This window comes from Anabas testudineus, chromosome 3 (assembly GCF_900324465.2).
Source record: "Anabas testudineus chromosome 3, fAnaTes1.2, whole genome shotgun sequence".
Classification (NCBI taxonomy): Eukaryota; Metazoa; Chordata; class Actinopteri; order Anabantiformes; family Anabantidae; genus Anabas; species Anabas testudineus.
Window position 1 is genome coordinate 22322904 of NC_046612.1, and position 16529 is coordinate 22339432.

Consider the following 16529-nt stretch of genomic DNA (forward strand, 5'->3'; position numbering starts at 1 on the left):
AGATAAGCAAAACCTGGAGCTGACCTCATTTAAAAAAAGCTCACCATGATCACCCAGAGGACACTCTGTAAAATTTACATTTAGTCATTTGGCAGACGTTTCTATACAAAATGACTTAAAGTGTGGTACAAGGTACAAGGCATAAGCAGGGCAAGCGTTAGGAGGTCTTGCCTAAGGAGTGTGATAACAAAAGATCAGACAAAAATCAGTGGACTATTAGCTAACCTAGGCTACTCACAGTTATGCATTTAAAATGCATTCACAGTTTTCCTCAATCAATTTGGTCATTTCTTTAAAAAAAAACAAAAAAAAAATCACTTTTTTTTTTTTTGCCCACAATTTAGAACAATTAGTCTGTTTTGCTCAGCAGAGTAGAATTTGTCATGTCTTCAAGGAAGTGGCATTGTTTTAGGAATATGTACAAAGGAGTTAATGCAATTCTCTATTTATCTGAAAATATTGTATTTGGCTTTCTGATCAAAACTTATTTGTTCATTCTCCACAAAACTGTCAAACTCTTCACAACATACAAACATTCTTGCATTGTTTCTGGCATCACATGCAAAATGATCCATTCAGGTATCAAAATCTCTCATGCGTACATGCAGTTGAGACATGAAGAGTTTGTGATGTCTGGTGCAGGACATTGGGCCAATTACCTGCCAGGTAAACAAGGAACATTGATCAACAAATCACAATCTAGTCTGGAAGTATATAGAGCTTACTCCTAGCACAATCACTGTCATTTTTTAACATGGAGGAACCTAAAAAGCGGCTACATGATTGTGGAAGAGGAAAAAGAGGCATTAGAATGTGTGGTGGAAGGAGAGAAAGGAACAGGGGGAAGGGAAAGAGTCCCTGATGAAATCAGAACCACAGTTTTGGACCATGTTATAAACTATTGGCTTTCAATGGAAGAGGCTGGTCAGAGAGTACAACCTCATGTAAACAGGTCCACAGTGTCCTCTACTGTGCAAATTTCAAAGGGAGAAATAGGTAAATTACTGTTATTGCATTTGATTCAAAACAACTGAAATTGCATACAAAATATCTTATATAACATGCTCTGTTTAGGAATTGTACATGTTTATGTGGGACTGCACAATGACCCTATGCTGGTGCTAGAACAGCAGTATTCAGCCATTAGCAAGTTCAAGAAATCTGTAACATGGTCATCACCAACAATTTTATCGGGCTGAGCGAGACCCAAACTGCAATCATTAGTGATAACAATGTCTAGGCAAATATCAATTCTGTTAACCTTTCCACTATAGACAGAGTTTTGACAAAAAAATCAGATCAGGATGAAACAACTCAGGGTGCCATTTGAGAGAAATAGTGAAAGAGTGATAGAGCTGTGGTACAACTATGTTTAGGTAAACTAAATCCCATTAGCTTTACCAACCTAGTCAAGCACAACCAGCAAATCTTGTTCTAATACACTGGTCAATTCAGTACAGTAAAGAACAATTAGATGAACAAACATGACAGCATCATCAACCTACATAAAAACTGAGGACATGTTTAAGTTATGACATAAATAATTTCTAAAAACTGAATAAAGAAATAGACCAAGGCAGCTAACTTGTTGCACGCCACAGTACGTCACATCAGTCTGAAAAACAGCTGTTATATTTAACCCTTTAACTTCTACCATTCATATAACCTTTCATCCAAACCTAACCATTATATTTAAGTGTAACACCCTCTAAGTTCCTATTATAAAGATTTCTTTGTTTTGTATGAATTATTATCTATTACGTAAATGACAGCTTAATTGTTAATTTGTTGGAATTGTAATTATTTTAAATTCGTTCCACTGTGATATGATCACACTATATGCAGGACATCTATTCAATATGTGATCTGAAAAAAGAAACACAGATAATGGCAATTTCCATGTATATTGTCTGAGCCAAGAAACGCATCATCAGGATGTGAATTTAATAAACCTCATCAACATTAACTGTATCAAAGTCAATGTTGCCCATGACAATTTCTTGTACAAGACAACATAACAGGGAAAAATCACATTTAGCTATATTGGATTTTAAGTTATTATTTAAGTTAGGCTAAAATAATAGGCAATACCCTGAGAATTAGTGGAAAACCTTCCATAAATTTCAGTATGGAAGAAGGTGGGATTCCACCCCATTCTAGTAAGTTTTTTACATCTTCTTGCTATCCTTAAGCTTTTGTTAATAGTGATAGATAGATAGATAGTAACATGCAGTAAAAAGGAGGACTTCTACAGTAGCTGCATATGCGTATTTTCTAATGAACAGAGGTTTTAAAGAGAAGATTAGCTGGGAAAAATGGATTACGTTCAATGATGCAACTGGCAGAAAGGAGAAAGAAAATCTGTCTGCCTTTCTATCTGCTCTTTGGAGTATTTGTGTACACTTACCTTTCATACCAAATTTGGAGCGCCGGCCATATTTGTTGATGAGAACAAAAAGGACGAGGAGCAGGACGCATGCGAAGCCCGCCAAACCAACAGCGATGGAAACCTGGGAGAAATAAAGTGCTATGTGACTCACAGGCAGCAATCAGAGGGAATGTGTTCACATCATAATCCTTTCCAGATATTTTTGGATCATCTTAAATACTGCAAATCAGAGATTAATCCATTAGATTGTTACTATTGCTTTCTCATAGATTACAGCAGTCTGCAAAGTAAGATTTAAACACCTGCCATGATGTATTCCAGTTGACAGAATGTCATTTTAATGTGATTCTCATCTGCAGTCAAATTTAGTCAAACTGTGCAGCAGCTACTTTAAAGTCACTAATATGATGTATCTCTGAAGAAAGTGTTGTATCTGAAAAGTCAGGTTTATTATCATGTTTAAAATGTTATAGCTAATTTACTAAACTCAATTTACATATATGAGCAAATGCAATAAACAATAAACAATGTAACTACATTAATTGTTTATTGGTAAATTCTGCTTCTCAAAATCACTAATAGGATGTTATGTTCTTATTTTTATTTCCATGTTTCTATGTTGCTATTATATTTATCAAATCAAAAACGGAAATGAATTGAACTTCACATTACACAGTACATTTGCTTTTGACCATTAACCAGGATCATAAAATAGCACCCCATGAACCATTTTTACAGATGATATTTTGGCTTGTTAGTGCAGAAGGAGCACAGGTAAGTGGCAAGAAAAACTATGTGACCCTTTCAGAATTTCATGGATTTCTGCATAAATTTGTCTTCATCTAAATCAAGAGTATTAACAAATATAATGTGCCTTAAATAATGACACAAATTCTGATCTTTCTTTTATGTCTTTCTTGAGAACAACCATAAGCCCCAGCCCACCAACCCGATTGGCAGCAATAACCTCAACCAGGTGCCTCCTGTAGCGGCACATTGTTCAGGAGGAATTCTAATCTAATCTATTCTTCCTGCAGAACTGCTTTAGCGCTGTCATATTCTTTGGACTCCTCATGTGTGTGGCTCTCTCCAAATATTTCCATGGTATCTCTATTGGTTTGAAGTCTGGGTTCTGACTTGGCCACTCCATGAGGCAGATTTTGTTTTTCTGAAGCCATTCTGTCGTGGACTTGCTTTGGTGTTTTGTCCTGTAGCATCACCCAACGAGTTTCAGGTGACGTACAGACATTCTTACATTATCCTGAAGAATTTTTGATACACTTGAGAATTCATATCCCCTTCAATCACTACAAGCTGCCCAGGCCCTGATGCAGCAAAGCAGCATAAATCATGATGTTTCCTCCACTATACTTTGCAGTGGGGATGAAGTTTTTATGATGATATGCTGGGTCCTTTTTATACCAAATGCAGTGCTGTGTGTTCTCTCCAAATAGTTCAATATAGTTTCATCAGTTCACAAAACATTTTGCCAATACTGCTGTGGAGTGTCAGTGTGCTCTTTGATAAACTTCAGGCATTTAGCAATGTTCTTTTGAGTAAGTAGCAGCTTCCTTCATGGTGTCCTGGCATAGACTCCCTGTTTGGTCAGTGTTTTACGTTTGTTGTGCTCTTAGGGTCATTTTGACTGACCGCCCACTTCTTGGTAGAGTAGCCACAGATCCAAAGTGTCTCCATTTGTAGATTGTTTGTCTAATTGTAGACTGTAGATCCTCTGAAAACTCCTTTTCGTGAGGCATGGCTCACATAAGTGTATTCTTCTTGTGCAGAGCAAACTCAAACAGTTTTAGTAGTTGAAGTAGCTTTAGTTCACACCTACTAACTAATTTTCTTAACAAGACTCAAGGTATCCTTTTTCCACTAGCACTACAAGTTTTTTATGGCTGTTCTCAATAAAGACATGACATATCAGAATATATTTGTGTTATTATTTTAGGCACATCATATTTGTTAATAGTCATGACTTCGACATGACATATTAATGCAGAAAACCATTAAATTTCAAAAGGTTCACATACTTTTTCTTGCTACTGTATGATAAAGAACATTAAAAACAGCTCCATATATTACTGTAGATCTTGTGCATGTTATTGTGCGTGTTGGCTCACTGTCATGGCTTACAGGGACACTTCATGGATCAGAGACCTGTGCTTTTCCTGCTGTGAGAGACGTCTATATAGGCACGCAATCCTGTCAAGCTTTCTGTCTACATAGGACTGTCACAAGAGAGGAACTGATGAGTTTATTTGCCTTTCTGACTCCAAAATGTACAAGAGCAGAAATATAGGGATGTCCATTTTCTGTTAATTTGTTCTAACATATGCTGTATTAATGCTTCAAATTACAGGGGTCCTAAGGGGCTTCCCTGAAAAAGACACAAACTCCCTTAAAAGCCTCCCATGACACATTTCATTTAATAATAGTATGTCAATGTTGTCCATTAACTGTTTCCACAATTACGTGTTTTTTGTTGTTGAATAAAGTCTTTCCCGCATCTCCTAATGGACTTGAAAGAAGGTAAGGTAAGAATCAGGGAAATTATCGTTTGAGCTGTGCATTTGTGAGAACCTGTCCTAGAGTAATCACTTTTGTCAATGATGATTTTTTATGATTTTGTTATGCGTGTCTATTTCCAAACTAAGATAATACTTGTACTTGTTTTTAAAGCACTTCATAGTCTTGCACCATCCTATTTGTCAGATTCTAGTGTATGAACCAGTACGTCCTCTCGCATCCTCTGGTGCAAGTACATTAATTGTTCCAGAGTGCAGGAAAAACTGCATGGTGTTGTTGGAACAGTTTGCCAGAGGATCTGGGAACTAGTGAAAGGATTGATGTCTTTTATATGCAAAAATGAAACAGGCTTTTTTAGCCTGGCTTTTGATCAAAACATTTTATCGTTATTATTTATGTGTCAAATTCATTTGGTTTTCTATGTCTTTGCTGTAATTTATTTTTGATTTAATTTTAGTTACATTATTAAACATTTCTCATGTGCATTAATCCCATACTTTTATGTTTTATTGCCCTAAATTGGTGTCTCTTGTTCCTAATTCTGAATTAGCTGTAAATCACTTTCAACTGCATTTATTTGAAAGTTGCTTTATATATAAAGTTCAATTGATTAATTGATTGATTGATTGATTGATCAATTTTGTTTTAATAAGACTAACCTAACTTAGGAGCTCTTGTTTTAGCACGATGCACACCATTGTTTGTTGTGTATCACCTGAGCGAAGCTACAGTACCCAGTTTGGCTTGCTGTTTGTAGTTCCAGCCCTAACTCAATTTTCTATTTTTTTTGTTCCAATCCACAAACAAAAATTAGATGTCAGGAAAGTGAGAGGTCAGTGACAGTCAACAACTAAGCGACAAAGAGGGATAGAGGGAGAGTGAGGGAGACACTGCAGACAGCTGTTTTAGTTCACTGTGGTTAAAAACATGTGAGATAAATAATGCTCAGCTCTTTTGCACAAGTGATGTGTTGTTGTTAAAGGGATGTGTATAAGAAGCAGAAAGATGTTACTTTTGCTTTGTGATTTTCTATTTTTTTTGCTCTGCTTAGGCTATTAAACGTCTTGTGGGGTTCTTATTTTGTTCCTACTGTCCCTATAGGAAAGATTACTACAATATTAGCTGCCTGCAGTAGTAATAGGCAAATGTGTTTCGCAGTAACCCTTTTATTGACCACACTGCTGCACCCTGAATGCTATCAGAGTTCACATTTTGAACTTTGTTCTGCTCTTTTTTGGCTTTGTTGAAGTTACACTACAGCAATCCCATCCCAGACATGCCTGCAGAGATTTTCTGCCAAACACATTGATTAGTCTGTATTCTTAAAGCATTTTTACTTGTCAGCTGCAGAACTTCTACTACAACACTGTTTCTTTATTAAAGTGTCTTCTGCATGGCTCATCACATGGTGTGATTGACTTTTTGCTGCTTAAGCCTCACTGTTGAACCACTTATTTTTTCACCACCATATGGAGCTGGTGTAAGCTTAAAGAACAAGCCAGGTATAGTTGATGAAGTCTGCCCATGAGACAGAAATCAAGCAAGCACCAGAATTGTGTGGTACTGTAAATCAGACACTGTTACTGTAAACTGCATGTATGTATTGCAGGAATAAAAAAGTCTGACAGGCATAGTAGCTTTAACTATGAGGGCAGGGCTAAGTGAACTATCAATTAAACTGAATGTTTCATCCACAGCACATTACGCTGATGTGTGTTTATGTTTCCGGTTGCCCCTTAACAGTAGGTGTTACTGTAAATCACAGGCCTTTCACAGCAGATATTTGTACTTGTCATACCATGAGAAGCACATGTGTGATTAATAACACTAACAAAGGCTCAGCTCCATTTAGTTATCCTACTAAGCCATGCCAGTGATGTGCATAACCAGGGAATGGAACTGTTCCCAAGCAATGTCTGCAGCCATTATTAATGTTATTAATTTCACATCTGCTTTTCCTGCTATGATTTGTCAAAGTGCCATTAAAAAAATTCCATTAACCCCAACAGTGCTTGTTTCTATTTCTGTCTTTTGAACTACAGAGGAATAAATCACCAGAGTTGGATTAAAAAAATGAACAGAATTTCCCATGTTATGCAATATAAAAAAAACATCACCCACAGCAGGATAGTGTTACCACCATCAACATCATTAGTGTCCAAATATACAGCTTTGAAAGATGACTGTAGCAGTGTTTGAAATGTTGTAGTCTTTGTGCCTCAGTGCTGCAGTTTAACACACAGTATAAACCTCTACCAGAGTCTTTGTACATATAGAAAGCAGTTTACTGTAGATTTGTGTTAAAAGACACCAAAGCTCTATGTTTAGTCCAGGGGCAACATCTTTGGCAGCTGTTTCATCAACATCATTAGGGAGAAAACTCACCCCAAACGTATCTTCATCTGGTCGTCCTGAATCACTATCTGACGGCATCGAAGGATCTGCAACACAAAAGCATAAACCAGGCATCAGTGACTGGGTATACGAAAAAAGCTTTAATGGTTGTGGTTTACTCCCACACTCACTTACAGTAAATATGAAATAAACTGAGAATGTATCATAGTTTTTTTATGGGAGATACAAGGCTATGGATACGCTAAAATAAGCCATTTTTTCAACATGGTATGATTTAATTCTACTGTATGAACCTGTTTGTACGCCCATTAACGTTAAATAAATGTAACACTTACACTGTTTGGTTGTGCATTAACCCGTAACCTAATGTGCTCTATTGTGTATATAATTGAGAGCATATTTTCAGTGTCTATACAAAGCCAAATGGTTTTATTAATGTTCTATGGCGGGTCTCATCGCTAGTTGTAAAAATATTTTTTTGTGCTTTCCTCATTTGTGAGTCTCTCCTTTTATTTCAACTCCTGATGTTTTTCTGAGTATTGCATAAATGCAAAATCTCTTAAAGTGGATTGACGTAAACAGGAAGAACCTTGCCTTTCTGCTCTTTTGTGCCATAAAAGCTTAAAAAGAAATGTTGATGATGACTGCATTTTTATATCTTGAGGCTGGTAAAAGGCTTTCAATTAAAAGTATGTATAGCTTTAAATGCACACTCAAGTCTGACACTCAAGTCACAAGGTCCTTACTGAAGCCTGAAATTTGCTACTCACTTTGGTATCCTGGGCCCAAGCCTCACACATACAACAGAAAAGACATTGCGGACCTTTTTGTTTTATTATTATTGCAGAAATGTATGATGAGGCTCACACACGCACACATAGAAAGACACAGAATAATTAAAACAAACTGCCCTGGAGCTGAATTATGCAAACAGAAAAACAGAGAAGAAGCCCATACAGCCAAGAGCACCACATATTAAATAAGGTAAAATTAAACCAGCGGAAAAATCAATTGAATCAGAACATACTCAACACTGTTATCTAAATAATCTAACTGGGAAGTTAGATTTTTTTTTAGAGCTGTAGCCTGCTGGACACAAGTAACAGGACTCTAGAGTGTGCACAAGTCAAATTAATGACTAAAGAGCATCCTAATTTCAAATTCCATGATGCTAAAATGTTACATGTAGCACTTCTAAAGTGTGCTGGGAAACAGCAGAGCTTTGAGGAGTTGAAGAAGAATATGACATGAGACAGAGGCGTGAAACAAAATGAACAGGGAAACTCCAGTCCGAGGCCTCCAGCCAGGACATCAGAGAGTAATTGTGGGCAAATTAATGGCCACATGGTAGACTAGCTGCCACTGGCTCAGACACACACAGTACACCAAAGTGCACTGCTCTGTATGTGACTGGGTGCTCTAACTACCATCTCTCTGTCCCTCCTTTCCAGCCGTTATCCCTCTTTCCTCTCCTCCCTGTGCCCTTCTTGCTCCTCAGCAGCATTAGTATCAGTCAACTTGTCAGTCTCCCTTCTAGAGCTGACCCCCCCACCCCCCTACACACACACACACACACACACACACACAGCTGCTTCAGTGTTTCACATTCTCATCACCTAAACACCTCTCCCTCAACTCTCCCAGAAGGTGAGTGAGTGTATGTTTGGCAACAAGGAGTGGTTGGTCACTGAACGCAGCTCACCGCACATGCAGTCAGCTTCCATCCATCTCCATCCCTGGCCGTGTTGCAGCTTTATAATCCATGGCTGATTAGAAAGAATAGCCTCATATGGAGATGGAAGAAGGTTCTGATGAAGGTCAGAGATCAGACCAGCCCACTCTGTTTAAGCCATCAACAATAAGGCTGCCACAACAGCCTGAGGCCAAACCACACATCGCACACAGGAGATTTATGATGCAGTGTGGGCAGGGGCCAAAGCATTGTTCCAGCAATATGACTGCACTTGCCGCTTCACAAGCGTTCACACATCACCAGTTAGCAAGGCGGGAAACCAGCCTGTTTTCACTCAAGTCAATTATTTAGGAGTTAAAGAAGCAGTATTATGAATGCTAAGCTGCTGACAATATTCCCACTTTTCCCACAGACAATTGGATGTCCTAAAATCTGGAGTATTCTGACAGCTTAATGTTAAGGAGTTCCAACCAGTAAGCTCTGCTGCAAGATGTACCCCCATCTTTCTTCTCTTGATTTCCTCTGTGGTATAAAAAAACATCAATACCAACAATTTCTGGAAAACCAGTTTTCAAAGCACTCCCTGAGTAGCAATAACATTTTAGCAACCCTAGCTGGTTAGTTACAGGCTGCCCGGCTTTGAATGTTTTCACATTGTTAGCTGTGTATATGAGACTTGTGAGAGCGTTTGGGCAGTGGTGTGTTTTGCACTTAACAAAAGCTAACACAGTGTAAAGAATTGATTAAAAGGTGATTTTATCTGCTCTAACATGAATCACACTTATTAGCTCATCCGGGTACCCAGCATTACTTTTAAGGTTACCCTACATTGTTTTGTGGGTTTATTAACACATTCATTGTGAGTGTGATGATAACATTAGCATCTCTATCTTTGATTTTATTGGTTATGGGGACATTTACACTCCAGCAACCCCACCTAACTTTAATTGAGATGTTCATTAAATAGATTGATTGTGTTACAAAATACAAATAATACATACAACCTCTGTTTTTCTTGTGTTATTAGTAAATATTAGTACAACAATATCATATGTAAACACCAAGTGCCCATTACAAATAATTAGTCTCACATACACTTTGTTTTTAACCTACTCATGGAAATCTCGGTAGCTAGCCCAATATCTATCTGGTATTTTCATCTTGGCTATCTGCTGTCTTCAAATGTGCCAACATATCAGATGGAAAACTTGATGGTTTTGTGTTCGAGTAGACTAAACTGTCTACCTCTGTCTGTCTGTCTGTCTGTCTGAAGTAAAAGACTTAAACATTTCTAAGAATGTCTGAGTGGTAAATCTGCCAGTATTATCAGCATGTGTAGCCACAGTAACTCAACCTGGCAGGGCTCAAGTTGAGCTGCTTACAAACCAGTGGACTGTGGTTGCACAAGACACCTCACAGTGAGAGTGTATGAAAATGTATGGTTGTGAATCTCAGTATCGTTCTAGTTTGATCTGAAGCATCAAGTTACCCAAAATAAAAAAAGGACAAGTAGACAAGTACCTTCTTGTGTATGATGGACACGTGAGCTACTGAGTAGCCGTTACCCTGCTTTGGAGGCCTGAAGCTACCTTAGCAGCAACATTGACAACGTTTCATAAACTTCAACACAAAGTGAACAAATTTCTCCATGGTTACAGTCCAAACAGTGATAGCACACCAATAAGTGATATGTTCATGTACACTGAACAAACAAACAGTAGAAAAGCAAAACAAAACAAATTTGCAGAGTTAAATTCAGAAATAGAAACACTCACCTAGTTCCACTATGTCTGAAAAGAGACAGAGACAGAGAAAGTCACGCTATGTCAATAATTGGCACAAGGTATTAACCTTGGAATATTAACCATGTGGAGAAATTTGCCAGTCTTTGTGGTTTATGCCCCCTCCATGTGAACTCAGGGTGAACTGCAGAAGAACAATCTACCTGACTGAACTGTGGGCGAACCCTGGCTGGTAGCCAGTGAGCAGGGATCAGCTACAGAACCTGCATCCTGAGGGAGATTTAAAAAAAACAAAACTAAAAGCCCCCTGTGGTTCTTTCGCCTAGAATGGACTGTGTAATTCATACAAAAGAAAGTAAAAATTGGAAATTCAGCTGGTTATATATAGATTTGTTCCAATTGTGATGCTCATTCCCAAAACATGTGCCACGCTAGCGGGTATATCAGTGCTTCTATCTGCTGAATTGCTTCCAAGCAGAAATGATCTACTAACCTTCATCAACAATGTCCATAAAGTGACCATACACCATCTTGGTGACCGTTCCCAGGGGATTACTGGCCTCTAGAGTGTAGTTGCCATTGTAGATGTGCGTTGGGTTCTGGAAGATCAGACAGCCCTCTAGATAGTCCTGGTAGAAGTCCATCTCAGTTCGGATGTACTCATTCTGGAGAATCTCCTTGTGCTCGTGGAACCAGCGCAACTTGGGGTAGGGGTAGCCCCGAACCGTGAACTCGATACAAGTGTCATGGCGTTTTTCAGGCTCAGCCAGTCTGAGGATGACTGGAGGAACTGCCGTAAGGAAGAAAGAGAAAATAACAAAATACGTAAAAAAATGTCTTTAGATAGACTGAAAGAGTGATTTGAGCACAGGTCCAAAGGTCCTCCATTCCTTGTTTAAACCCTTATTATTTTGACTCATTTTTGCATTAAACATAAATATTACAATGACCTTTACATGTTGAGAAAGTTTCCCAACCCTTAGGCTGATGAAAACCTTTGCTAACTCTAACCTAAAAAATGCAGCAGCAGACTAAACACAAAGCTGTTTTGATTTGCTCTGGAAAAGATGGCATTTATAGGAGGCAGGTTTCTTGCCTGGGAGTGGCAATGACCCTTTTACTCATTTACTGTGTATTATATTGCAGCAGTCCACAGGATGGCGAGGACAACAAACAGACATAGGGACATCTCTTTCTTGACTCCTCTGTATAAACAAGCACAGAGCCTCAGACATGTGGCAATAAAACTCTGAATCCACAATGATTCCAAGCTGAGAGGCAATTTATCATTTTAATACCATCAAATACATTTCATAAACAATTCATACACTGATTTGTCTTTGAGATGAGTCAATGTTGCAGCTACATCATCAAAAGGAAATATTTGGCAGACAGCATTACCTGGCAGTCTCGCTCTACGTCTGTTCGTCATCCCACCACCAAACCTTCCCCTCCCACTTCCACTGCTCACATACATCTACACACACAACACACACACACACACACACTGATGATACACTATTGCATTGTCTCAATGAAGCCTTCAATTTCTATAGGCATGTGTGAACAATCCTATTTATATAACTACATCTGGGTTTTGCGTGTGTGTGATTATGCTGTCTTTCAGACAGCCCTGCAGCTGCGCCAGTGAATCCCCACTTGTTTCATGCAATCTGCAACTGAAAAGTTCAATTTGGAAAAACTGAACAGCTCTTAGTCACAGTAGTGCTTTGAGCAAAGTATTAACACCAGAATAGCAGCATGCTAAGATGCTTATGCTTAGCAGGTATCATTTTTAGCATAGCTGTTTAACAAATGCTAATTTCTACTAATTAGGGGTACATACAAAGCCTAGAACGATGCAAATGTACTTGTACTTTTTACCTTTTTATTGTGTAGTCATATTTAAAACAGTAAAGAGGCCCATGGACTTTGGATTATTACATTATTACAGTTTACCTTACTGCCTTCTTAAGGTCCACCTGTAGCTTTGACAACTAGCTTTAAGCTAGCAGTATCTGTGAAACAGTAGACTAAAAACCTTACAAAATAACATAACAAAAATGTAGTTTTTTGTGAACAGATATATCTCCTTTTCAGTTAACAGAAAATACTTGTAACTGAATATTTTATGTTCACTTCTCACTAATTGAAACACATAAACTCCTATATTTGCACTTGCGGCAAACCAGCTGCACATGGCTAATTACCATAAAACTACATTTGCTAATTTGCTTTTAGACTAGTAACTCCCAACTCTGTGTTAGCAACACAAACAACAACAACTGAATTAACACACTAAGTATACAAACCCAATCCTTGTTCTACCTGCATGTCCCATTCATTAACGAGCAGCCTTTAAACTTCACGTTAGTATTTTCTTGAGCAGCTCAACCACAGACTTTAGACAGACTATCCCCAAACTAGCCACATTTACCAGGTGGCAACTTACTGCTAGCATTAGCCAGCAACCCCCAGTGTATATTTATCTGCATTGCAGAAAAACATGCAATTCATGCGCTTCACTGTTCATCCAGAACACTTTGGTCATCTACTGTAGCTACATGTGGGTGAAGAGGACACTGTCACTGAGCTGTCTAATATAAGCATCACTGATTGTGTACTGTGGATAGCTTACAGTGTACATCAAACCAGCAAAGACCTGAATACACGTATTAGCTCTTGAAAGCCGTGGTTTCATAAGTTACTTTAGTGATACTGCTCCTGCTAGACAATAGTGACAATGAAGTCATTCAGCTGCACTAAAGGCTAAAGCATGTCTGTGTGCGAACATGCTGGTGTGGGGGCGTCTGCAGAGCTGTGATTTGAAGCACAGGAAGAAAAGAGGAAAAATAGAGATGAGAGAAAAGAAAGAGGGAGAGACGGGACGGAGGAAGACGGGCATGAAGTGAGGGCGGTCTACAGTGAAGCTGCACAGCATAAAAACACACACACCAAAAGAGGAAAAAAGGAAATTCGCCTGTTGATGGACAGTCAGGGATCAGTCCATTTTCCCCCTAAGCAAGGCTGTCAGTCCAGTCTCAGTCAATACAATACAAGTCACTGCCATGTTCCATACTGGCCTATAACAACATGGTGTCCTTGTGGCGCTCATACAGATGACAGGATTTGATAACTACGTGCCTTTGATCACAGAGGACATTAAATACAAGGCCGGCAGATGACAGGGAAGGCAAGCGTTTCATGGGACATGAGTGGCACCGTCAGTGTATAGGTAGAATCTCAGGACATGTACCGTCACACCATTGTTTTTTTGTTAATTACTCATAATTACTTAATTTATAGTTATTGCCTATTAATATAGTCAAAAAGACTTAATGTCTTGCTCTACCTGTAGAGTTACCTAGGACTAAAACTGCTTACCCAGGTGTTACTAACAGAGACATGCATCTTGCCTATAAGGAAAGGGAAGGCACATAGTACGTTACTGTATGTGTGTACCCTCAGTACTGTAGAGCTGCTATTGTTCTCCACAGCAGCAGAACAATGGGTCTGCAGAATTTGCATTGTGGTTAATTACAGTTTCGCTAAAATAGGGACCTCATCTTTGAATGCAGAGAATGTTACTTGACGGCTGGTAATTTCGCTGTCAATCAGATTACTCCCTAATCAGAGCAGCAGTTTAAGCCATTTTATGACATTTCCAGAGACAATAGGCTGCACAGGGGAGGAAATGTAATTACTATCAGAGCATGTGGTGAAAAATTAATAAGTTAATTTGCAGCACCAGCAGAGAGTGTCAACAGAAAAAAAAGATGTACATCCATAGTGTCCGTGTGGAGAAAGCCCTGAAGACTAGATGTAGCAAAGTCAATCTGTCATTCTCACATGGTCCTTAGCAGTTCTACTGCAGTAGGGAGTGTTTGAACTGGTGACAAATCTCCCCTGTCCTTTAGCGTGATGCATTGCAAACAGCCACAATGGATTGTGCTCTACAACAGCATGCTTGCTTCAAAGAGAAAAATGTCAGGCACCTTTGATAAATATTGACTTTGAATACAGTTTGTCCCAAATCTGCCCAGGGCCAATCTATAGGGTAAACCTATGTAGGAGTTGATATTTATACTGTAATTCATGGCCTGGATATTAGAGGAACAATTCTGATGGTTACCAAATCATTGCTTTATCATTGCTGAGGGTTATATTTTTTTTTCTGTTTTCTTTCCGCTCAGATCAAGGCTGAGCTTTCATGTGGGTTGGAGGGTATATTCTTGCTAATTGGATACATCAATTTCACTTGGTTTGTAACTGTGCAACACCTCATTGCATTCTAAATGTACCTGCATAATTTGGCTGTTCTGCTTGATAAAGGAGGGGTGCTTTTTGTCCTGTTGTAAATTATTTTGTTAGACTGTTAGTGTCATTAATACAAGAGGTAAGTACAGTTGCTAACAAACTCTGTCCAAGCTGCCATTAAAGATATCAGGCTAAGGAAGACTGCAGGGTCCTTGGCTTCCAGCGTTCATGCTGTGCAGCTATATTGTAAATAAGTATTTCATAGAGAATGTCTTTTTCTAGACTCATTGATTTATGCTGCCTGTGTGGTTAAAGTTAAAAACTAAAAGTCAGTGGCAACCAATCATGCTGTGACTGATAAGAATCATGCTACAGAAGCTTGGAAATATTCAGCAAAGCCAAATAACATCATCTAACTAGTGTACCGCCTATTCTTATGTTATTCAGTCTGTTCACACATGCTGATACATTCAGTCTAGATGTTGATATACATATATAAAAAACTATCATCAGGACTGCATTGCATTTCCTGCAAAAGCATTTGCTGATGCAAATAGGCCTACGTGCTATATGAGCATTACTTTAAGGGGACAGGGTTGGCACAGGCTGTCATACATTATTACCTCTGACTGGAGTCAGTTCTTCACTATGGTGAGTTCAACTCACAGTCAGCATATAGTATCTAGTTTCTTAAATCCCAGCCAACCCAGCCAGGCCAGGATACTGCAATGTGCTTCACAAACAAATTGACTGGCAGATGACTCACCATGACAATGTCAAATACATAAATATCAGCAAACGTGAATGCCAGTATTACCCAACTGTGATGCCTTCCAGTATACTGTCTATTAAATGGAGACACCAACGTGGTAATATGTAACAAATTATGTCAAATCTTACCAAACCACGGCCGACCCCAGACGAGTTGATGGCCTCTAATGTGGATAAGACACCAGCTCAGTGGTCAGCAACAAGATTTGATTCCAAGCAATCACTTCACCAGCAGGATTCACTGATTAGCACTTCTAGTAACAGAGCGGCGTCAGAGTGTCCACGAAGAATAGGCAAATGGATCTCATTCCCCACACACATAACTATTCATGGTCATAAGGCTGACGTTGTGGTGGCTGAATGGATGATAAGTCTCCTGCTTGATGGAACTTGTTGCTACATTCAACCCTGAACCAGCAGAATAAAAGTAGTGTCTTGACGGTTGTGGAATACATTCATTTCATGAGGTCCATACATCCATGTCCATTTAAAACTGTATTTTTAACCTATGTCCATTTAAAACTGTTCAATAGAGTGGATGATCATCAACTGCTGTCAAATAAATAATGTTTTTTATGCTTGTTTGTTGTTGTTGTCCTTGTGATATTTCTGTACCACATGTGCACACCTTGAGCTAAGCTACTGAATTTAGTTTTTAAGCAAAATGCATTTGGGATTCCTGAACCTTTCCATTAACCTTGACTACATAAACAGCTATTAGGAGATTAGATAAACACATTAGTCAGAATAAGCAAATATTTTATGCCAATATACAGTACTTACCTTCACA

General features: G+C 38.7%; 1 protein-coding gene across 2 annotated transcripts in view; it reads right to left on the bottom strand.

Moving 5' to 3' along the window:
• ntrk3b (neurotrophic tyrosine kinase, receptor, type 3b) overlaps positions 1-16529 on the bottom strand; it is a 153169-nt gene that overhangs the window by 62676 nt on the left and 73964 nt on the right. The window contains exons 8-11 of one of the 2 annotated variants that reach the window (XM_026377627.1): positions 11205-11501; positions 10745-10759; positions 7307-7362; positions 2408-2510 (exon numbers count right to left, since the gene is read on the bottom strand). In XM_026377627.1, coding sequence (XP_026233412.1) covers positions 2408-2510; positions 7307-7362; positions 10745-10759; positions 11205-11501 — 471 coding nt within the window. The remainder of the gene's footprint in view (positions 1-2407; positions 2511-7306; positions 7363-10744; positions 10760-11204; positions 11502-16529) is intronic. The other variant, XM_026377628.1, reaches the window with a different exon arrangement.